At 33.9% G+C, this 25,460-nt stretch overlaps 1 protein-coding gene across 5 annotated transcripts in view; it reads left to right on the forward strand.

Moving 5' to 3' along the window:
• Nucleotides 1-25,460, forward strand: part of CSMD3 (CUB and Sushi multiple domains 3) — a 1,140,077-nt gene that overhangs the window by 320,015 nt on the left and 794,602 nt on the right. For all 5 annotated transcript variants that reach the window (XM_081069899.1, XM_081069900.1, XM_081069901.1 and 2 more), the window contains exon 5: nucleotides 6,079-6,286. In XM_081069899.1, the coding sequence (XP_080926025.1) occupies nucleotides 6,079-6,286 (208 nt within the window). The remainder of the gene's footprint in view (nucleotides 1-6,078; nucleotides 6,287-25,460) is intronic.

Below are 25,460 nucleotides of genomic sequence, written 5' to 3' on the forward strand. Positions count from 1 at the left end.
ACATTATAATAGATTTAATATCATTTTAAATTTAATGGAAATAGTTTTTATGAGTAGATTTGAGTACACTGAGAACTTGAGAGGTAATTGATAAGATTTCTCCCAGATAACTGGAATACATCTCAAGTCCTAAGGATTAATTTTATTTTCAATCATATTTCTTAAAAGACTATTTTGCTCTCCATTGGCTGAATTGGTTGTTTTCTCCATATTTAGCGATAGATTTATTCCGAAAGTTACTCAGCATGAAACTTGCCATCGTCTAGCTTACATAAATGTGCATGAATACACATATGTAAAAATATTAACACACTTTAAATCTTATAACCTGTACACTTTTCTTAATAATAAACTCCACTTGATTGTACTGTGTGATCCTTTTAATGCAATGTTGAATTTGGTTTCCTAATATTTTGCTGAGGATTTTTTCATCTATGTCTTTCAGAGTTATAGGCCTGTAATGTGTGTGTGTGTGTTGTTTTTGTTTGTTTGTTTTGTATTTGTTTTTTTGAGCTGCCTTTGTCCAGTTTTGTTATCAGGGTAATTCTGGCCTTGTAAAATGAATTTGGAAGTATTTCTTCCTCTTCAGGTTTTTGGAATGCATTAACTTTTCTTTAAATGATTGGTAGAATTCACCTGTCAAGCTGTCTATTCCTAGACTTTTGTTTTTTGGTGAGTTTTAAATTACTGATTTAATTTACAACTTGTAATTGTTCATTAGGAGTTTTTATTTTTTCTTGATTCAGTCTTTAAAGGTTGTACCATAGAACTAGAACAAAGAATCCTAAAATTTACATGGAACCACAAGACACCCAATAGCCAAACAGTCTTGAAAAAGAAGAAAAAATGTGGAGGTATCACACTCCCTGATTTCAATCTATACAATAAATTTATACTAATAAAAGCAGAATGGTACTGGCATGTAAACAGACACATAGATTAATGGAATAGAATAGATATCCCAAAAATAAATGGGATACATGGTCCCACACATACATGGTCAATTAATCTATGACAAAGGAGGCAAGAATATACAATATAGTAAAGACAGTCTCTTCAATAAATGTTGCTGGGGAGATAGGGTAGCCACATGCTACATAATACAAAGAATTGTATTACTGTCTCCACCATAAACAAAAAATAAAGTCAAAGTGGATGGAAAACTTGATTTTAAGACCTGAAACTCTGAAACTCCCAGAAGAAAACATACATAATAAACTCTTTGAAGATACTTTCTTGGATTTGTCTTATCAGGCAAAGACAACAAAAGAAAAACTAAACAAATAGGATTACATCAAACTAAAAAACTTTGCACAGTGAAGGAAACCATCAAGAAAATAAAGAGGCAAACTACTCAATGGAAGAAGATATTTGCAAGTCATATATTCAATAAGGCATTAATATTCAAAATTTATAAAGAACTTGTACTACTTAATATCAAAAAACAATAATAAAGAAATTGGCAGAGGACTTGAATAGATATTTTTTCCAAAGAACACGTACAGATGGGTAACAGGCATATGAAAAGATACTCAATATCACTAATCATCAAAGAAATGCAAATTAAAACCACTATGAGATATTACCTCATACCTGTCAGAATGGCTGTTAGCAAAAAGTCAAAAAATACTAAATGCTGGCGAGATGTGGAAAAAAGAGAACCCTGCTACACTATTTTGGGAATGCATTTGATAAACTCACTATGGAAAACAATATGGATTCTCCTCAAAAAGTTAAAAATAAAACTACTATGTAATCCAGCAATTCCATTTCTGGGTGTTTATCCAAAGAAAAGAAAAACATGAATTTGAAGAGATAGATGTACCACTGTGTTCACTGTTGAACTATTTACAAGAGCCAAGATATAGAAGCAACCTAAGTGTCCATTGATAGATGAATGGATAAAGAAATTGTAGTATGTTTGTACGATTAAATATCACTCAGCCATAAAAGTAAAATATTGCCATTTGTAACAACATGGGTGGACATAGAGGGTTTTATGCTAACTGACATAAGTCAGACAGGGAAAGACAGATACCATATGATTTTACTTGATGTGGAATCTAGAAAAGAAAACAAATAAAGAAATAAAACAATAGGAGCAGACTAATAAACACAGGAAAGAAATTCATGGTTACCAGAGGGGAAAGAATTTGGGAATGGGATAAAGATGTACAGACATCCAGTTATAAAATAAAATAAATTATGTAATGTAATCTACAACATAGGAATATTGTCAATAACATCGTAATGACTATGGTGACAAAGGGTAACTTGACTTATCGTGGTCATTTTATAATGCCTGTAAATGTTGAATCACTATGATGTACATCTGAAATGAATAAGGTATTTTATGCCAATTATACTTCAAGTGAAAAAAATAAAAAAATAAAGGTCCTAGCATTGACAGAATTTGTACCAACTACCTTTGACCAGAGACCAGGCAATGTTACTTAGCCGGAAGAGCACAGCACTGGATTTAAGGGCTTCACAGTTTGATCTAATGCTGACATTCATGTGTTCCAACTCCACTATAGAATAAAAATTTTGGTTTAGGTAATACATTCAAGACTCGATGATTGCAGAAAATGTATTGTTTTTGTAAATATTATATTAAATCCAGGCCCTTTCACAATACAAAGGATCTAGCATTGTGGTAGGGCCACCTAGTCAAAATGTTGTATATCTAACATGTACTAAAAGCAATCTTTACCTGTTTCACAATTCTGTCAGGGAATGATTCTGTGATCGTCTCTGTCATAATGAAGAGATCAAGCAGCAATTCTTAACAGAGAACTTGACACAGTATTTGGCAAGAACATTGGTTTGAATGATGGAAGATATACGTTCTCATCTTTGTTTTCAAGTGCAAGTCAATCAGTTTGGGGTGTTGAAGTTATTTTGCTGTAAAATAGGAATTTCCCTGGAGTGAGCTATTCTATAAATTGCTCTTCATTTCATGTGTCAGGGGTGTGGGGTGATTTTTCTCTTCTTTAAGTCTAGATTGAGGAACTTCAATAGACCATATAGAGAAATCTATTTGTGTGTCCTGGAGCTTAGAGGACACAGTGTATTATTATTAAAACCATGGTTGAAATGTTTAAAAGTGTATTGCAAACCTATAGGACTGCATTTAGGAAGAAACTGAATTTCCACAGAGGATGAATATATGGAGAGTGTTCCAGATACAGGGATTTTTGAGGGTATTCTGGCCTGGAATGTTCTTAGATCCTGCCGAAGAGGCTAACCTGGAAGCATATGAAGGTGGAAATAATACCATTCTGTATCTATGGTATGAGGGAGAAATGTAAGCAGCCATCCAGAGAGACACATTCACCCACAACAAGGGAACTAATCTGTTTCCCTGGAACTATGAGGATTCAGTGATAAGGCTCACGAGGAAAGAAACCATCTTTTTTTTTAATCATCTGCCAAAGCCCTTGGAAATTGGTGCCAAATCAGTGCCAGGCAAATGAAAGGATCTATGTCCCCTGATCCTTCCTACTTTCAACTTTATGAGGAATCACAGATTGCTCAGTGAGTAGGGGTGGATGAACAGAAATTCTAGGACTGAAAAGTGGAAAGAAGAGCCCTCCCCTCTTCCTTTTGTCTGTCCTGTCTGCCCTGTCTGCCAAACACAAGCTAGGGGGAGTGAAGAGCCTTAACCCAAATGAAATAGTTTGTGTGTGTGTGTGTGTACATACCCAGGTATCCCAGGTATGTACTTATCCAGTACTGGACATATTAAATGATGAGTTGAGATTTTTAAATTAAAAATGGAGAATTTTTTTTTTCTTTAATCTGAGTGTGAGCTGAAATGTCATATTCCAGCCTGAGGTTTTGATCTAGAGACAGGGAAATAAATAGCTCACAGAGCTGGTTCAAATAGGTTGTATACCAGTTACATTACAGGTATATAATAGTGTAACATTTTATTTCCAAAGCAATACTCAACTTTGGTATTGGTACTGAGAAGAAAAAAAGTAGAAGTAATTTATGGTTGGGGAAGGGGGACAGCAAGACATGCTTACCAGAGGCTAAAGTTAAAGTACTGAAGGAAGGCATTGTGTGTTCTGGCAGGAAAATTATAGTACTGTATCCACTAGTATAGCTGGTACTATTAATTCATTCTAATTACTCAACAAACTTAAAATAGGGAGGGAGTACAATGAAAATAATCATATTTACATAATCTGTGAGGAAATTTAAATATCTTTTAAGAGTAATATATTTAGGTTTTCTATTTATGAATTATGGAGGTAAATGGATAAAGAGTGGGGCAGAAAGGATAATGTTACTCGATGCATGCAATGTAGTAATAAAGTTATCCTTAGTACCAAAGTATTTTACTATTCCCTTCCCATCTTGGAGTTAAATAAGATGCTGCCCATCTCTATTTATGAAATTTATGGAGTGTTAGTCATTGCATGAAGTAGTATTATTGGTCATTATAAGAGCCAGTTTTTTTCTCAAACATTTGAATTAGAAGAATTCCCTGATTGGCTCAACAAGAACATCAATTTTGAGGTAATTTATTGCACAAGTCAGCTAGTAACTTATTAACTTGACTAAACAGTGTCCTGACAAGACCAGTTTTATAGCTTCAATTTCTTTATGAAACAAGGGGTTTGTCTTATATTTTAACACTAAACATAGATGGTTATGTAACCCCTCTGTTAGCGTAAACTATTGGCCAAAAGTAGACTGATGAAGAATTTATGACCCCTTTCTGGAAAATGAAAACCATAGGACCAAATGTAAAGTTTGTAGAATATTTATTTATAATATTATATATCATATGAATACCTAGAAAATAATATTTAAATTGTCTTATGGAGTAGTATGGACTATATTACCAAATACATATTAATTACTATATTATTTCACTCTAATTTAAGTTTCCTGGATATGTGATACATTTTTATTTAAATTTCATTTCAAGAAATATTTTAAATAGCTTTTGAAACATGCCATTGACAAAAGATATATTCTCTCTTAAATGTTTTCTTTAGTTTGTATTTACCTACATTTAAAAAAATAAAAACAAACTCAGCTCTCCTATAAACATGTACAAAATGATTAAAGTTTTCTCATCACAGTCCTTAAGAATGTTTCTTTTGTTTTAATCACTTCGTCAGCTAATCAATGAAAACAAAATCTTGGTTCCATTAACCTGAGATCTAATTGGAGTGTAGATTTTTACTTACTTTCATTGTTATTTCAATTAATGGTTATAAAATTGTCAAGATATACCAGGTTGCCAAAATAATGTATACAAGTGGACACCCTGGCCAGAGTTGCTCAAACGGTAGTTCGCCGTAATCAGAAGTGTCTGGACGCTGATAGTAACAATTTTGAGCCCCTCTTGTAATTGCAGAAGTCAAACATGACTTATTTAATCTTTTGTTGTCAGTATATAGTATTACAATTTTTTTTAATTAAAGTTTATTTGATTGACAATTGTTAGTAAAGTTACATAGATTTCAGGTGTGTAATTCTGTATTACATCATCTATAAATCCCATTGTGTGTTCACCACCCAGAGTCAGTTCTCCTTCCATCACCATACATTTGATCCTCTTTATCCTGATCTACCACCCTTACCCTCTGGTAAGCTTAAACCATTGTCTGTGTCTGTGAGTTTTTGTTTCTCATTTGTTGTCTTGTTCTTTTGTTGTTTTAGGTTTATATACCACACATCAGTGAAATCACATGGTTCTCTGCTTTTTCTGTCTTTTCTAGCATTATAATCTCAAGATACAGTTTTCCTTTCTTAAAATTTGTGTACATTTTTTGGCACCCTCTGTATTTTATATATGTATATGTGCTTTAAATTTTTCATGTACTTCTCATTTTATTTAATGTCTATCAGATAATATGCACTTGGTATCACAACATTTGGACTGTTAGTTTTGTCCAAAAATGTTAACAGCATTGCGTTTCTCCTAATGACTTACATCTGACCAGCTCACATCTCATCCTTGTTTTTCGTTGTTTCTGTTTTAATGAAAGTTTATTGGAGCAACAATGGTTAGTAACGTTACATAGGTTTCAAGTGTACAATTCTTGTTTTTAACAGCTGAAGATGCCTGTGGAGGAACAATGAGAGGATCCAGTGGTATCATATCAAGCCCTAGTTTTCCTAATGAGTACCATAACAATGCTGACTGCACTTGGACCATCGTAGCAGAGCCTGGGGACACGATTTCACTCATATTTACTGATTTCCAAATGGAAGAAAAGTATGATTACTTAGAAATAGAAGGGTCTGAACCACCTACAATATGGTAAGTAATTAGTTTCCATTAACCTAGCATTGACATCATTGCCTGAGGCACACTGGGGATCAAAGAACAGCTGTTTAGGGACCTGTAAAGGTTTAACTATTTCAAAGAACGTACAGTTAACAGGAAAATTATAAGTGGTAGCTGTCAGAGCTAAGGATCATCTTGAAGATAGGGTACTAATATATGAAATCAACTGGAGCTTTGAAAGACAGATCTTTCCATCAGTATTTGTTTATTACTCCCTCAAAGAAAAGTAATGTGACTTAATCAAAACTTGTGTAAGGAAATAAGTGGTTGCTAATGTAATGTATAGTTGTGTTCCTTAGCATGCTGATTCATACTTCATGGTTCTTTTCAAATGAATTGAATAAGTACTGGAAGTAATTTGGATTTCTTTTTGTAGAAAGATCTTTTATGTACTCTGTTACCTGCAGGGAAAATTTAAACACTGTGATCTGGGGGAGTATGGTCTCTTTCTTTAGAGACTCAAGACATGTTTTCCTGAACACTGCTGAGTTTTCAGAACATACTTTTAGGATATAATATTTTTAAAGAACATATCTCTTTATGATATTTAAAAAATTTGCACTGATATTATTGAAGTGCAAAGTAGATTCTGAATCAGTAACTGAGTAAAGAGTGATGAGATTGGTGAAGGGAAGACATAGATAAACACTAGGCTAGGAAGGGCCTTTTAAACCATGTAAAGGATTTGATAAGAAGAGTGGAGATTTATTAAACTGTTTTATGAAAAACAATTACATGAAGAGGTTTGAATTCTCAAATGATTACTCTTACTAAAGTGTAAAGATTGATTTTGAAGTGGGGCTCCATTATTTGTGCGAAGATCACTTAAGAGGTGATTGCTGTAATCCAAGAAAAAAATCATTGTAGCTAGGATTAGGATGGTATTGATGGATCTAAAGTAGAATGAGTTGAGAGATATTTAGGAATTATAATAAGAAAGCTTCTGTAGTGGATTGAAGAGTGATAAAACAGGTAGTTCTCAGATAAAACACTTTCTGACTTGCAAAAATTGGTAAAGGCAGTAGAGATATTGAAAATGTTGAATGGAGGTCAAATTTGCAGTGGAAATGCTATGGATATTGTCATTTGTTTTATACTATATTTGTTTGAAATATCTCTGAGACATGATATTGAAGCTATTTAATAAATAACTATATCTGTCGATATGATTCAGGAGCTCTGAGTAGAAGCATAACTGATATGTCATTGATTTTGATGGTAACTGAAGCAATAGACATTGGTAAGAATGGCTAGATAGAGACAGGATTGAATGAGAAGACTGGAGAAGACTAGGATTGAATCTGAGCATCAGTAACATATAAGACCCAGGCTTAGGAGTGTTATCCGTCAAAGGAGACTGAGGAAGTTCATTCAGAGAGGCAGGAAACAATCTAAGGGAATAAGGAATCACACAGACAAGAGAAGTGCAAAGAAGATTAGACAACATTGTGAACTGCTGATGAAAGGGTGTTAAGTAGATTTTTAAAAAAATATATATTTATAGTTGGCTAGGCTTCAGCAAAAGTACCAAATATTTCTATCATCTTAATACATAACTTTTAAGAGAAAAATAACACACTTTACTGTATCCACTTTGTTTTTTGTTTGTATTTTCCTCTACCTTCAGACCCTATTACTGAGAGTTATATAACTTTAACTCTTTTCATGATGAGTTAAGATCTGGGTGCAATAAACCTAGCAGAGTTGTGATAAAATCATAGAGAATTAAAAAAAAAATGTTTTAGAAATTGCTACTTCTAGAGTGGTACATATTTGAGTCATATAAATGTAGATGGTGTAATGGATTTTCAAATAATTATAATATTGTTCAGTATACAAGTGACCCATTAAAAATTGATGTTTTTAAACTAGCAACACATTTGACTCCTAGATATAATGAATTAAGTTAGAAAAAAATGTTATGAAGCACCTGTTCCATTGTTACCACTGAACTCTAGAAACCAAATCTAACTCATTTGCTTTGGGGATTATAGTATCCCTATTTATGTTCATATAGTCACTTTTCCTTTTTAGATTAAACATTATTAGTAATGATTTATATCTTTCTTTTCTATGCAAACATCTATTTGTATGTTTCTGATTTTTTAGAACAATGTAGGTTGTCCAATAATAGCCTCAGATCCACAAATTGCTTTTCTCTCCATTTTCTCCATTAATGACACTGGACCACTTAATATTTTCATCTTCCTCAGGAAGAAAATAGTAACTAGAGATTTCATTGTTTTACTGTCTTTTCAATTTAGTATTACAGTAATTGTTTAGATAGACTCATAAAAATCCTGATTGTATACTATAACATCAACAAGGTCTTTGGCACTTTTCATGAAAATGATAGAAATTACCAAACTATTCTATTACCATCAATTCCAATTTAAAGATACATAGTGTCAAATTAATAATAGTGAAGGTGGTCACTTAAATATCATAAAACAACATTTTTAGTGTATTAGTTATAGAATTGATACATAAAATGATCTGTGAATAATGAAAGTAAAACTTTACATCTAATCTTGACCCTCTAATCTATTTAAGTCCTTTAATATTCTCATATATTTTTAATGACACGGTCATCAAAATTAGCCATTTTATTTCTAGTGGCATTACATTGGTTCTTCTGAGTGTAAATTACTCCTGTAACATTATCAATTTGTAATAGAATTCAAAAGGGAAGTGTGAATAAGGGAGACATTCAAATTCTTTTGATTAAAATCGCAAAAGGTTTCTTTGACTTCATTTCCTTCATTGAGGGACTTGGAATTTGCCACTAGCTATGGCACATTACAATTTTGATTGTGAAGCTCAGACAGTGACCCAGGACTTACTGTAGCCTGTGTTTGACTTTGGCAACATAGACTAAACCAGCCCAATAATCATGCAGAACAGAGAATACTAACAGTTAGCCAGTGCCTCCCTTACAAGCTGTATGTGCTAAATCATTAAGTTTGTATTTACTTATAATAACAATGGTCAGCAGTGCCAATCATGATCTGACAGGAATGCATGGGACCCACTCAATTATTACTGCATGATTAAATTTTATGAGGCTTGGTGAATGTCAACTGATTCCATTGCAGTGACGAAGAGTAAAACAAAATGAAACAAAACAAAAAACAAAACATAAAAACCTAGCAAGGACAACAACAACAACAAAAATAAAAGTTAAGTTCTCCTTTCAGCTTTGAATGTTGATAGATGAAACTGAAACTGGGTTAGTCAGTGTCACATCCTTAGATCTCAGAGTCCTCATCGGCGCTATCCAAGGCTTCTCTCATCTCTAATGTTGCTTGGCATTACCTGCTTAAGTGCTATGGTAGGGGCAATGAGGTGGAAGGTAACTAGGTATTGCCTTATTTACAGAGCTTTGAAAGCAGAGTTGGATTAAATACTCTTTAAAGTTGTTTCCAAACTTAATTTTATTGGGTTCTCTCTAGAACATTCATTCAGTATTCATTCAGTAGTTGCATATTTGGGTTTCAGTTACATGGCAGTCGTTGTTCTAAATGTATCAGTGAACAAAGGGCTGGAAAGGCTGGCTTCTGCAGAACTTATGCTCTATTAGGGGGAAAAGACAATAAACAATAACCAATATAAATAAGATGTAGAAAGGAAAAGTAGAAAAACAGACATTATGTACAGTAATCTAGGTAAGATAATTGTTAAGATGAATAATTGTTAAGAAAATAGCAGTGGAGGTGATGAGAAATTGTTAGATTTTCAAGATAAAATTAAGAAAATTTCCTCACTGATGAGATGTGGAGTTGGAGAAAAAGAAGACACAAAGATAGCTCAAAGGTTTTTTGGCCAGAACTGAGGGAATGCAATATCCATTAACTAATAGTGAGAAGGCTATTGATGAAGCATTTTTGGAGAGATGATCTGGAGCTTAATTTGGACATGTTAACTTTGAGGTAACTAATAAACATTCTTGTAAAGATTTTAAAAAGGTATTTGGATATACAAGTCTCAGTTCAAAACAAAAAGTACGGGTGTGGAGACGCACATTTATATGTCTAGAAGTAGAAATGATAATTAATACACGAAAGGATAAAAAAAAGACTAAGAACTGAGTCCTGGGACACTCCAACACTAAAAAATCAGCAAAGCTAAATGGAGAGTTAAAGTGATAGGAGGAAAACCAAAGAGTGTGGTTTCCTGAAAGCCCAAAGAAGAAAATTCATCCAGGAGAAGGAACTGATCAGTTGTGTCAAATGCTGTTTCTAAGCTAATAAGATGAGCTCCAAAAATGATCATTGAATTTTGTAATACAGATGTCATTGATTACTATGATGAAACAGTTTTGTGGGTGACAGACTTAACAGTGGTTTTAAGAGAGGTTTGGAGAAGAGAAATTATAGATAATTAATATAAATGAGCCTATCAGCGTCTTTTGCAAATGAAGGTGACCAGAGAAATAGGGCAATAGCTAAAGGAGGGGTTAGTGTCAAAATAAATTTTGATTTTTCGTTAAGTCATTAATTGAAAGAGGTAAAATGATGTGTTTATGCTGATCGAGTGACCTTTGAGAGTACAGAAAGTTGGTGATGGAGAGAGTGGGGAGAACTGCTGAAGTAAAGTGAGGAATTGGAAATAGTGAAAGTAATCTTTCCTTTTAAACATGTGTTTGTGAAAGGAAGGGAGGAGGAAAAAGATGAAGTAAATAGAGAGGGAGGCATATCAAGAAAATGAAGATTAAATGATTAGGTGGGAGACTACTCCATGATACAGGTTATGATGAGTTTAATCAATTTTGAAACTCTGCATATAGTAACAAAAGAGCAAAGGCTTGTTGTCAAACAACCATTCAAAGAAGAATGAGTGATTGAATATCATAGAGGGTAATAAAGGATTTTATAATAATTGTAACTTTTCAGATTGGATGACAAACGAGGCACAATAATAGAAACATCAGGAACACTCTTTAATATATTGGAACCAGAGGAGAAATTAGTTCATTTTGTAAAGTGAAGGGTTGAGGTGAAGCAGATTTCCACAAAACATGTCCCCCAGAAGTTGTGAATGTCTAACTTAATTATGACAGGTAGATTGAGTAGGAATAAGAATTTGGAAGTCATAAAAAAATGAAGTATTGACTTCATTTGCCAAGTCAAGGGAATGAATACAGTTATAAAAATCAGATTAGTAAATACATTCAGATCACATAACATAGGAAAACCTGTTTAATTTTATGCAAATTTACAATGCTAGAAAATACATAGTATATTTTATGGTTTCTTTAAATTATGTATGCACATTTATTTATACTTAATGTAATGTAATGTAATGATAAATATTTAAATTTGAACTGATAAATTTAGTCATACATATTTCTGTTATAAGCTGACTCCCATCTAAAGCTGGTACCTTCATTTGTGCTCTAGATTCTATTCTTTCTCACCTACTAGAATATCATGCCCACAATTTTCTTAATTCTCTTAAACACCCTCAGGTTTTTCTCCCCGATTGATCACTCTTCAACTAGCTATAACTTCGTTTGTCCCACCATTTCTTTAGAACTACTACCTTTTTCCAAGTGACTAATGATATCTTTGTTATCTGCAACATTTGACTGTTGATCATTTCCCTTTTTCCAGAATATCTGTCATCCTTGTTACTGTAAAGTCATTTTTTTTTACCTTCTCTTACTACTTACTGACTATATCTTTTCAGAGCCTTTTTTGCCTGGCTTTTCTTCTTTCATCCTTTCTGTATATGCTGACAACTATGTAGCTTTTGTCTTGTTTTCTCTATTTTGATTCACTCTGTTTTGGAATTTGCATAAATTTCCATGGCTTCAGTGATCTTAAGACTGCAATTTTTCTGATGTTAATAATTACTTACTCTCTTACTTTGTTTCTATTTATATACACGACTTTACTAAAACAACAGAATCATAATGAGAACTTGGATCTCAAGTTACATGTAATGCCTAGAACTGTATATTTCTCACCTTAGGTATTTCATATGCATTTGTGAAATGAATAAATGATATTTGTCATTTATAAAAAAAGGACATAAGTTGACCATCTATTTTCACCATTTTTCCATGATTTTTTTTATTTGATTGAGGTCATATGTATGAATTTGGGTTAGGTTCTGTTTTAAAAAAAATAATAATAATAGTAATGTAAAATACAAACACTAACAGTCTTGATATGTATATATATATATATATATATATATATATATATATATATATATATATATATATATTAATGTAAAACTCTGGAGGTAGGTCTACAAGGTAGTTATGGGTGAACTTATTGTCTAAAAACTCAGGATTCTTTTATATTATTGTTATATTTGTGGGTGACCTTCATTCCAAAGATCATATTATGTCCCAAATGCAGCCATTTAGTTTACAGTCCAGACAGTAGAAAGAGTAATAGGGGAAAAGAAGGGCTAAGGGTTTTCATCAACTGTCTTATCAACTTTCTCTTAAATAAAGTTCTGGTTGCTGTCCTATATTTTCTCTTGCATTTTCTACTACTTCTGCTTATATTTGTTGACCAAAATTTTGTTACATGGCCACTTGGTTGTAAGAGACAGAGGAAGTGTAATTCTTATTCTGGGTTGTCTTTGCCTAGCTGAAATCCTACTATTATAAAAGAAAAGGGGAAATATTAGGCAATAAATGGAAATCCTTTCCATACTGTTTTTACTGATTCAGTTCCTCCAAAGAAAATATATATTCACTAGTGTTTTAAGTATATGTGTGTCTATCCTGATATGTATTGATACAGATATGTGTATATATGTATATACATATGAATATGCATATATGTATATGTTTGTGTGTATATGTGTATATGTAAAGATAGATAGATAGATATTAAAATTGTTAAAGGTTTTGTTTACCTTGATTCAGTCATCACGTCAAATGAAGACTGCAGGTGAGAAACCAAGAGAAGATTGAGACTCAGAAGAACAGCCCCAAGGATCACCAAGAGCAGACGTGTTATTAGAAATCAAGGCTAAGATCACGCACACCCTTGTATTTCCAATTACTATACAAGAATGTGAAAATTTTGCAGGATAGAAGGCTAAGAGAAAATGAAACGAAACAAAAACAAATACAAAGAAAAACACAATTCATTTGAAATGTGGTGTTGGAGAACTCTGTGGATATGCTGGACCACCAGAAAGACATACAAGTGGGTCCAAGAGCAAATTAAGCCTGAAACATTTGCTGGAAGCAAAAATGACAAAACTGAAGTTGTCCTGCTTTGGGCACATCACGAGAAGGCAGAATTTGGAAAAGACAGTAATTCTGGGAAAATTTTGAAAGCAGCAGGAAATGAGGAAGACTGAATATGAGATAAATTTACTTTGTAGAGGAAGCTATAGGAATGAGTTAACAGGAGCTGAGTAGGGTTCTTGAGAATAGGACATTGTGGACATAATTCACTTCTAGGGTTTCCACGACTTAGGAACCTGACTCAGCAGTACAAACACACGCGCGCACACACACACAAACACACATACACATATGTTATATACACATGCAGATATAGATACAGATACGGTGGTACCTAGGTTTTCGAACATCTCCATTGACGAACATTACGGTTTACGAATGCGGTAAATTTTATGGATCTATGGTATCATTAGATAGTTAAATTTATGCTAAATATGGAGTTTTAGGGGTTGGTTTTAAAGGTCTGGAATGGATTAATCCATTTTGCATTACTTTCTATGGGGAAACCGTGTCTCAGTTTTCGAACGTTTCAGAATTCGAACTGTCTTCTGGAACAGATTATGCTAGAAATCCAAGGCACCATGGTATATGCATACATACAGATATGTGTCCTCTGACTGGCTGGTTTCACTTGCACAATGTTCTCCAGGTTCATCCATGTCGTCAAACATGGCAGGATTACCTTCTTTTCTAAGGTTGGCTAATATTCTTTTGCTTGTATATACCACATTTTCTTTATCCATTCTTCATCATAGTTGCCTCTGTTTAAACAAATTAAATAAGGTACTCATAAAATGATAAGACATTAGAGCCAGAAGAGATTTTCAAGATCCTGCTCCTCAGTTATGTCCTTTGAGGGTGATGACTCCTAAGGCTCAATGTATATACTATATTAAAAATTCAAGATGAGAATTTAGATCTCTTTATTTTTTGATAAATGTGCCTCTTGTTATTATTCATATAGCCAAAACTTTTTAATAAAAATATACTGTTTGTCAATGAACCATTTTAAAAACCTGAAACTCTGACATATAAATATCATAGCATGGATTATTGTTTTCAAATATAGGCTGAAGTTGCTATTATAGATTGTGTTGATATTTAAATATATTTTTGCTCAAAAGAATTAGAAATCTGTTCTAGGTATTTGAGACTGCCTAGTATGGATAATTTACTATGTTCAGTATCCTTCAATCTATATTTTTTTCTGCCTCAAGGAAACCCAGTTAGTAGTGTAGCAAGAACAGTTAAACAATGTGCATAAGTCTTACTCATCAATGAAAAGAAAGAGTTACATGGTAGATGAGACCATAGTTAGCACAAATATCAGGTGGATACTGAGAAAAGAATTTTCAAAGGATTCTAACCAGGTCACTTCCATTTAAATGCAAAATATTTCCTCTCTGTTTTTTTAAGGTGCAAAAATATTAGTTGTTAAAAGTACCTCACATCTTTGTCATAAAACAAGTGTATAAAATATGTACTCATTTTTTTGGCACCCTCTGTATATATACCCTGTTTCCCCAAAAATAAGAGCTAGCCAGACCATCAGCTCTAATGAGTGTTTTGGAGCAAAAATTAATATAAGAATCAGTCTTATGTACATAATAATATAATATAATAATATAATGTAAGACCCGGTCTTATTTTACTATAAGACTAATATTAATACTATATTAATTTTTGCTCCAAAAGACTCTTTACAGCTGATGGCCCAGCTAGGTCTTATTTTCAGGGAGACACGGTATATCATATCTAATTCCACTTTCTTTTTCACATTGTGTGATCTTTCATAAAGAGTATAAAAGGGTACAAATCTCTAAAATTCACCCAAAGCTCTAGTATATGAAATTTATAGCTAATTTCATGATATTGTTTAATCCATGAAAATCAAATACCATTTTGTTTGTCACTATTATTTATGAGAGAGTTCCAGTATGCCCTTTTCATAATCTCTTGCTTTCTTCACCTCCTCTACACTTTAATAAAGTACTCTCATGAATATTACCCAGACCCACCACAACTCTGAAACTGTGTGAAAAGTGTAAAAAAATCTGATGTACATGCATTTAAATGTACAAGTTTAGTGACCAAATATTGAGATGCATTCTCTTTCGGTTTCTATTTTCCCCCTGACCAAAGAGGTAAGGTCATCTACTGAAAGTGAAAGGAGGTGATAGGTTAACATATCTGAGGAGAGTGGGATTTATTTGAAATATCTTCTATAGAAAAATTGGAAAACAAACAACTAGGGAAATCGAGTATTGCTGGGCAGTATTTCGAGTATTGCTGGGCCAGAATCCAATTGGGATTTTACAATACGAGTTTGTAGTGGCGACAATTGATGAGCTTGCATATTTTCACAACACTGCTCAGAAAGTTAGATACTAGTATAAAAACAGACAATGGCACTACCTGGGCATGGGATGTTAGGCCCATGGAGAAGGAGGATGGAGTTATTGGGGGAGTGAAGGAAGTGACTTCCAATGGATTTTGCCTCTTGTAAGCACAACATTTTTCTTCTGTTAGTTTTATCTGTATGTTAATATTAAGCCATTTATTCCTGAGACTTTGCATAAGAAGAAACAAATACTAAGAGAGAATCTAAAAACCTGTAGAATATAGTATAAGGTTATCTATAGATTATCATATCCTGGATTATATGTTTCTAATACACAAAAACTAGATTAAGTTTTTTAAAAGCTTTGAAATATGTCACATTTTATCGTTTTGACAAAACATTTATCTGAATAATTTTATTCTAGTTAAATAAAGTGTAACCATAATTCTTGATTTAACCATTTCTTTTGACAATCACCTTCTGTAACTCTCTTCATCATTTAATAATTTTGATAAATCTTGGTTAATGCCTAACTTGATTAATTCTTATACAGAAAACGATTTTGTGCCTCTCCAAAACTTACAGGCAAATTTTTATCCTCAAAGTGCTTTGATGCCATAGATTCCAAATTGATTAAGTATTAAGTATATAGTCAAACTAAAGTGTAGAAATTAAACCTTAAAACTGATTTTGAACTTACTTCTGAATGAGCAGTGGAATATTTTGTTTATAAGTCATAGCTCTCTGCAATGCCTCTCTCTGCTTTGATGACTCCAATTTTTTTGCTGAACACTCATGTTTCTGTTCAACATACCTTCGTACATTAACTCACATAGTTGAAATACAGTCAGCAGTCATAATGATTAGGAAAAACAGGGCCTTTTTCTTTTTTGTTTTGTTTTGTTTTTTTTTTTTTTTGTTTTGTTTTGTTTTCTGGATTAAGCATGGAAGAATAGAAAGGATGGATCTTACAAAATGGATTTTTTCTTCCTTCCTTCCTTCCTTCCTTCCTTCCTTCCTTCCTTCCTTCCTTCCTCCCTCCCTCCCTCCCTCCCTCCCTCCCTCCCTCCCTTCCTTCCTTCCTTTCTGTCTTTCTTTTTTCCCCAAGAGAAAACAGATGACAGATTCATGGAGGACTGGCATGTCAAATTACACAGGGTACATAAAGAAAAGAGTGAAGACTTTAGCCATATTTTCACTATTCTACATTGAACCAGACAATTTTGACAACATTCAGCATCTTCTGTATTTGAAAGTAATGTGTATTTAAAAATTAATTTCCATTATATTTTATGAAGTAAAATATGTTCTGGTTCTTTTCATCCATGTATTCAACAAGATATAATAATTATATATTGTTTTGCTTTATAGAAAATAACATGCCAGTGTTCAATATATCATTAACTTTATGACTTAGAGATTATAATTTATGTTCTCAGTCCAAAACTTTTTTGGGGAAATGAAAAAGAAGAGCTTAACTCAAATTTTTCCAGAGGAACAGTTGTCTTTGTTTAGACTTAAGTGATTGGTAAAAAACAAAAAAACAAACAAACAAAAAAATCTCTTTTGACAGAATAGGGACTGGCCAGGTGTGTAAAAAAAAAAAAAAAAAAAAAAAAAAAAAAAAAAAAAACCAAAAAACAAAAAAACAAAACTAAATTGTTCCTGGAATATATTAAACTAATATAAGAGCAGAGGAAGAAGATTTGGGTCATGTTGAGTGAAAATTATGCACTGAGATGGGAGAGTGGAAGTAGCTGAAAAGCACAATAGGCCACCAAAGAACTCCTCTATGGAGGTATGACTCAGGGAGTTATCAAGAAAAACACATGCCTAATGTGCAATATAAAGATATACGCTCAGCTAGGTTGAAATTTTTTGTCTAATCCCAGTTTTTTGGGGGAATTGTTGGCAATTGAAATCTGTTTAAATCGGCCTGAAACATTTGCCCCAGTGGTTGAAAAGAAATTCACCTCCATTTGCCATGTGATCCCAATGTGTGTGATTTCTGTACTCTTCAGGAAAGTTACAACCTGTCTATCTTCTAACCATGTTGTAAGTTTTGAGAAAAAGAACAAAGATTTTTCCAACTTTGAATTTTTGTCTCATAGTGTGGAATGTGTTGTTAGGTTTTCAGGAAACAATAGTTTTAAACCATGAGTATCTTAGAAATGGGAAAAATAAAAAAAATAAAACCATGTGTGTTAAGTATTAAAGGATTTGTGATTGTGGACGGATTTTTATAAATTATTTTATTTTGTTTTTAAGCAATATTTTCAATTAAATTAGAGTTCATGAACTTCCTCAAAAGGATGCTGATTCACAATAGAAATTCAGTTATCAAAGAAAATTCTAGTCATACTTTTAGTTTGCTTAAGAAGTAGAGTAGAATATCACTCAAGGAAAGACTAGATAAGATAATATTTTAAAAACAAATACTTAACATTTCAAGGTGTTTTTCAGATGCTGATATTTTAATAAGCATAAGTAAAATTATTAGAGTTAGTAGAAATGCCTTGCTGAAGCCCCAGATAAATTATACATATTCATGACATTCTTAATATTAATTAATAAATTAGATATACACACAGGCACATATTTTCTAGTAATGTCTTTGAAGTTAATTTTCAAATTTGTCATAATATATTTAATAGGATTTTTCTTTTTTACTTTTTTTTTTAAACTTCTTTCTTTCACCAGTCCTATTTCTCAGATACAATAACCACTTAGAATGATAAATTCCAAAACTTCATGGATTGTTATTTTTGTAATTGTTCCATTTCTTTAGTGGTTGATTGAAGGAGCATGACAGGATGGGGTGTTACTAGGAATCAGTAAGTGCTTGTTGGCTACCAAAAAACTTTTTAGAATAAGATAATGTATTTTGACAATCATACAAAACTGAATCTACCTTGTTAAAGCAGGGTGACATTAACCCAACTCACATAAGATAGGATGCTAGTTTAGGTATTCACCGCATTCTCATCTTTACTCCCACTCTTGCTTCCCATGCTCCACTAATAATGACATCCTTTTTAAAATAGGACATAATTAAGACCTTTGCATATGCAATTTAATTTTCCTGAATGTTCCACCCCTCCCTCTCCTTTGTCACTTGACTGTCTATTCCTTCTGCTAATCACAGATTAAAATTTACTTTCTCTGTATGTCTTCCCTGAGTATGTACAGTAGGTAAAATCTTCTAACTATAATTCCACATTACTGTCCACATGTTTCAACACTCATCAGACTTTTAAATTACTTGTCCAATGCCTGTATCACTTGTATACTGTAACCTCCATGAAGTCAGATACCATATTTATTTAATTTAAAAAACTTAGGGCCAAGTACAGAGCATATGATATGACCCACGCTTATTAAATGAATACATAAATGAATGAACAATATTTGGTTATTTATGTATCCGAACTCATATCCTCATAGCAACATATTCTCTCCCTGAAAGTAGATATTTATGGTAAGACATAATTAGAAGCTTGCTTGCTGAACACAGAATTAAAACAGGAAAAGGAAGTTATTAGTATGAACAATCCTAAGCTACCACAGCCGTGTTTGGCCATTTTAGAGTGGCATTGCCACAGTACTAAGAATAATCAAGTCTGTGGAATGATGGACCGCACTACTGGGTCGATTTCTAGTCCTTTGGGCTTTCAATCCTTGACTATTTATGTTATGGTCTATGTTATGATTATTTAAGTTATGATCTGCTGGATTAAAATTTTACATCCTAGCATTCATATTCCATCCTACTTCATTAAGTTTCTTCATAGGTCTTCTTGATTGAAGTTTGAGTGTTCTTGAATTATTTTTCATACATATACTCATATATACAATCACTCGCCTAGAAAAATATATCTTAAAGAAGCCTTGATATATACTACATGCTAAAAATAAAATCTAGTCCTTATTCATTGAACAAACAAATCAGACTTTGTGCTGGGGAATAGATTTACATTGGTTAATAAAATATTCATGACTGCTTCTCACGTGGATCTTACAATCTCTTACCTTCTCCATATATTTTATAGTGTTGAATACTAATGAAACAGTACTAAAAATCCAGACATTCCTTGGTTTAAAACTTGTCTTCCAGATAGTTCCTATTATTACTCAATATTTTTCATGATCTTCTCCATGATAGAAACACATTGATCTGATATAATAAGATGTTATATACTAAGACATAACTGAAAAATAAGCATCCTGGGATAATCTTTTTGTTATTTTTCCTGAAGGGTGTTACCTTGTACTTACACAGTTGACCCTTGAACAACATGGGGTAGGCATGCTGACTGTCAGCACAATCAAAAATCCATGTATAACTTTTGACTCCTTAAAAACTTAATTGTCTTCTGGTATCTATGGGAAATTGGGTTCAGGACCCAATGCAGATAACAAAATCTGTGAATGCTCAAGTCCCCTACATAAAATTGTGTAGATCAGTGCATACACTTTGGTCTCCACATTCTTCGACTACCAATCCCAGATAAAAACAGGTACACATGTTTATTGAAAAAAAAATGTGTATAAGTGGACCTTGCAGCTTAAAGTTGTATTGTTCAAGGGTCAACTGTAATTACACTGCTATTTTTTTGACCTACCTTTAATTTTCTGCACAGATACACATATAGTGTTGTGTTTTTAAGCCATTATTATGTTATCTCTTTGTATAAAATTATATAAAATGCACCCTAAATAAAACATGGGGAATTTAGAGTTTAAGTCATTATCTATGAAGTAGCTATTATATGTAAACATTTCAGAAATTTACAGTATCATAAAAAAGAAAAGAAAAATATGTAACTTAGTTTTGTACTTTGTATTATAGGCTTGAAGAAATGCTCTAGAAGTCCCAAATAGAAGGTACAATGTAGAAGATTTTAAGAGTTCAGAAAAAGTAGAAACATTCAGACTGTGGTTGTCAGTGAAAATTACACAGAAATTGTAAAACCTAAACTCGGTGTTGAAGTGTGTTTTGGCCATTTACCTTCAATCTGTGCCCATGCTGTTTCCATTAGGCGAAATTATCACCTTTTTCCCACTTTTAGGAGCATTTAAAGAGTGCAATTGTGCCCCCTTCAAAAATATGTTCAGACCCTAACCCCTTGCACTCGTGAATGTGACCTTATTTGGAAACTGGGTCTTTGCAGATATAGTCAAGGCAATATAAGGTCAGATTAGATTAAAATGGGTTCTAATCCATTTACTGTTGTCCTAGAAGAGCAAAATTTTGATACTGAGATACAGGGAAGAGGGACATGTGATGATGAGGCCCAGGGTGGAATGATGCATCTATAAGCGAAGGAAAGATAGGATTGTGGGCAATGTAACCAAAAGCTAGGAACGAGCAAGGAAGGATTCTTCACTAAAGCCTTCTGACAGAGCATAACCCTGTAACACTTGATTTTGAACTTGTGTCCATAACTGTGAGACAATACAATTCTGTTGTTTTAAGAGACCTAGTTTGTGATAGTATTCCTAGGAAATTAATAAAAAAATAAGTGATTTTTAGAGCACATTTAAGAGATAGGTAAGCATTCTCATATATTGTACAAAATTTGTTTGTGGATTCAAGGACAAATAATAGCAATATGAGATAAAATATGGTGTTGTTACTTGTATTTACATACTTCCATTATATAAGGTCAATGTGGGAGAAATAGAATGCAGAAAAGTAGGTTTTGCACATTTTCTCTTTCATTGCTTAAAAATAACGTAGTTGCATAGTAAAAATAAATGGTATTTAGAAGGTGAAAATGTGATCATGGCTTTCTGTCTCATTGACTCTCACCTAATTGGAACTGAAGGAAATATATTTACATGATCTGCATTACCTGTTTCAGTCAAATTTGATTTCTCTGGCTAGAAATTATACTTATAGACACGGTTATTCTATAAACCTGGTGAAAAACATGTATTTTTTTTCCTGAGCACTTAAAATTTATAGTGAAAATATTTATAATAGTGGAGACTCTTTTTGTGTCTGCAGAATAATTATTACTTTATATGGGTTTCTATTACAGTTCATACACACCTGTATTTCCGTTCTCATCACATTGCAGTGGGGAACTTTTTGTCTCTCTCTTTTGGTAGATGATGAGCTTCTCGAAGACAAAATTATTCACATGTGTATTGCCTGTGCCTAGGATCATGCTTAGTGCATGGTAGGTACATAATATTTGTGAATTGAAACAATTATGACATTTACAGCTTTGAATAGCTATGCCCATGCTAGGCATAGTTTATTTTAATGTATTAAAAAAATCAAAACTGTTCTTAAACATTATCCCATTAAGAAATGCAGATATAATATAATTTAATTAAGCACATTTTGTCATGGTGTTTTAGTTTAGATTCTTCCTGGGGTACAGTTGAATTGTTTGACAATGTGTTTTAAGAAGTGCTGAAGTGAGTTCTGCTCAAGATGGTGGAGTAGATAAACATTGTGCTTACCTTCTCTGACAACCACATCAACGTTACAACTAAACTACAGAATTTCGATCACATAGAATTGCCTGAAGTGTAGCTGAACAGAAGTCCTACAAGTAAAGACATATAGAAGAAGCCATGCTGAGACTGGTAGGAGAGGAAAAGATGCATAACAGGCTATTCTGACACTCATGTGTAATGGTTGAACATCAGGAGGGCTATCTGGCTGTGGAGGTCTCTCCTGTGTCCCAGGCCTACACCAGGCTCCCAAATCCAAGGCTCCAGTACTGAGAAGAGAATCCTCCATAACTTCTGGCTGTGAAAACCAGTGGAGATTGTAGCTGGGTGACACAGTAGGCTGCTGGAGTCCCAGACATTCCTCTTAAATGATACGATCATGGATTTACTTGCTGACAAACTCACTCATTCTGAGCTTCAGCACCAAGGAAGCATCTGAAAGGCACCAGACACAGACAGAGAGGCAGTGAATTGTCTGGCATCAGGGCGAGACCTGGAGGCATAGTTTTCTCCCAGAGAGAAGTGCTGCCAGATTTGTTCTTCCTTTGTTGGGTGCTCCTCCTTATCCAGAGTGCAGACACAGGTGGGTGCCATATCTGGGTCTCCAACAATCTCGCTATCACTGTTTGCCCCACCCTAGTGATTCCCTGAGACCCCGTCCCACCCAATTTGTGGGCCAACCCAAGCCACTTTCAGTGGCTTTTCCATACAAACAGCTTGTCTTGGCTCATGCTACAGACTTTGTTAAAACTCTAAAGATTCACAAAACCCACATCAGCAGCGGCTGGCCTCGGTGTGCTCTGTACCTCTTGCTAAGCAGTCCCAAGCCTGAAACTAATGGCAGCAAACCTCAGTTAGCCTTTTTTTTTTTTTTTTTTTTTTTTTTTATTAATTAATTTATTTATTAGTTTCAGGTGTACAAAACAAGGTAATACTTAGACGTTCATCATTTATATCCCTCATACTGTGAACCCCCCTCCCCCCATCCACTATCCCTCCGACCTCACACTGAACCATCACATTATATATATAAAATTATAGTTGGCATTCATTAATGTTTAGCTTCTGATGTACAATGCCATGATCAGGTATCCACAGTATCCCTGAGGTGGTCTCCCAAATAGGACGCATGTCCATCGGATACCCAACAAAATCTTTACAACATTATAGAATACCTTCCCCAAATTAATTTTCAAAAGAAAAACCCTGAGGCCATCTTGTGGTTACCAGCTGCTTCCAAATCCCTTCACCTTTCCCCTTATCCCCAACCCCCTCCCACACACCCATCTAACCACTCTCGGTTTTTTCTCTGCGTCCCCAAAACTGACTCTGATTAGTTCATTCACATAGTCTTTTCTTTAGATTCCATATATAAGTGAGATCATATGGTACTTGTCTTTCTCTTTCTGACTTATTTCACTTAACATAATGTTCTCTAGATCCATCCATGTTGCTGCAAATGATAAGATGTCTTTCTTCTTTATGGCTGCGTAATACTCCATTGTATAAATGTACCACAGCTTCTTAATCCAGTCATCTACCGATGGGCATTTTGCCTTTTAACCTTTCTCAGGTACCTCCAAGCCCAGCACAAGTGACAACCATCTGCAGATCACTTAGTATCTCATACCAAGTGGCACAGGCAGCTGCTGGGTTTGGCCTGCACCAGAACTTCTGTGACAGGGCCCCAGCACCAACTTGCCCAGTAGCCAACTTCAGAACACACCAGAGCACCACTAAGTGCTCTCCAAAAATGACATCTCCAATGGGAAGATGCCTAGGGAGGCACCAGAGTATTGCTAAAGTGAATCCTACTCCATGGTGTCAGACTCTGCAGAAAAATTCCTCTATTATAGCTACAATTAGTCCTCACAACCAATCAGCCTGAGGGTCAATCACTTCCATTGATGTGCAAATAGCAACCAAGACTCAATTACAACAGGAGGGCACACATAACCCACACAAAGGACGCATCTAGAGCATCCAGGTCAGGTGACCAAGGGTACTGCACCACTGGACCCTACTGTAAGTACACTCTACGAAGAATGGGAGACATAGAAACAGACACAGGAGGCAGACAAAATGTGGAGAGAAAGAAACATGTCTCAAATGAAAGAACAGAACAAAGCTCTGGGAAAATAACTAAAAATGGAAACAAGCAATCTACCAAATGCAAAGTTTAAAACACTAGTTATAAAATACTCAATGATCTCAGGAAGAACTTCAACAAAGAGATAGGTAATATAAAAATAGGGATAGAAAACGTAAAAAAAGAATCAATCAGAAATGAAGTACACAATAAATGAAATGAAGAATGCATTACTGGGAATCACTAGCAGACTAGATGAAGCAGAGGATCAAATCAGCGATTTAGGAGATAAGGCCCCAGAAAGCACTCATTCTGAACAGTAAACAGAAAAGGTCCAAAAAATCTGAGGGTAGTTTAGGGAGCCTCTGGGACAACATCAGGCATACCAACAAATAGGTTTTCATATACTTGCTCTCTCTGTTCACATCTGGTATCCCTGTGATGATAGTATGATGCTAAGTGAAATAAGCCAGACAGAAAAAGCAGAGAACCATATGATTTCACTGATATGTGGTATACAAACCAAAAACAACAAAACAACAAGACAAACAAATGAGAAACAAAAACTCATAGACACAGACAATAGTTTAGTGGTTACCAGAGGGTAAGGGGGTTAGGGGGTGGAAGATGAGGGTAAGGGGGATCAAATATTTGGTGATGGAAGGAGAACTGACTCTGGGTGGTGAACACACAATGGGATTTATAGATGATGTAATACAGAATTGTACACCTGAAATCTATGTAATTGTACTAACAATTGTCACCCCAATAAATTTTAAAAAAAGAAAACCTATTTGAAGAAATAATGACAGGAAACATACCTAACCTGGAAAAGTAAATAGATATACAATCCCAAGAAGCTCAGAGAGTCCCAAACAAGATGAACCCAAAGAGACTCACACCAAGACACATCATAATTAAAATGCCAAAGGTTAAAGACAGAGTATGTTTAAAGCAACAAGGGAAAAGCATTCAGTTACCTACAAGGGAGTTTCTATAGGACTCTCACCTGATTTCTCATCAGGAACTTTGC

The sequence above is a fragment of the Rhinolophus hipposideros genome, assembly GCF_964194185.1.
Source record: "Rhinolophus hipposideros genome assembly, chromosome: 13".
Lineage (NCBI taxonomy): Eukaryota > Metazoa > Chordata > Mammalia > Chiroptera > Rhinolophidae > Rhinolophus > Rhinolophus hipposideros.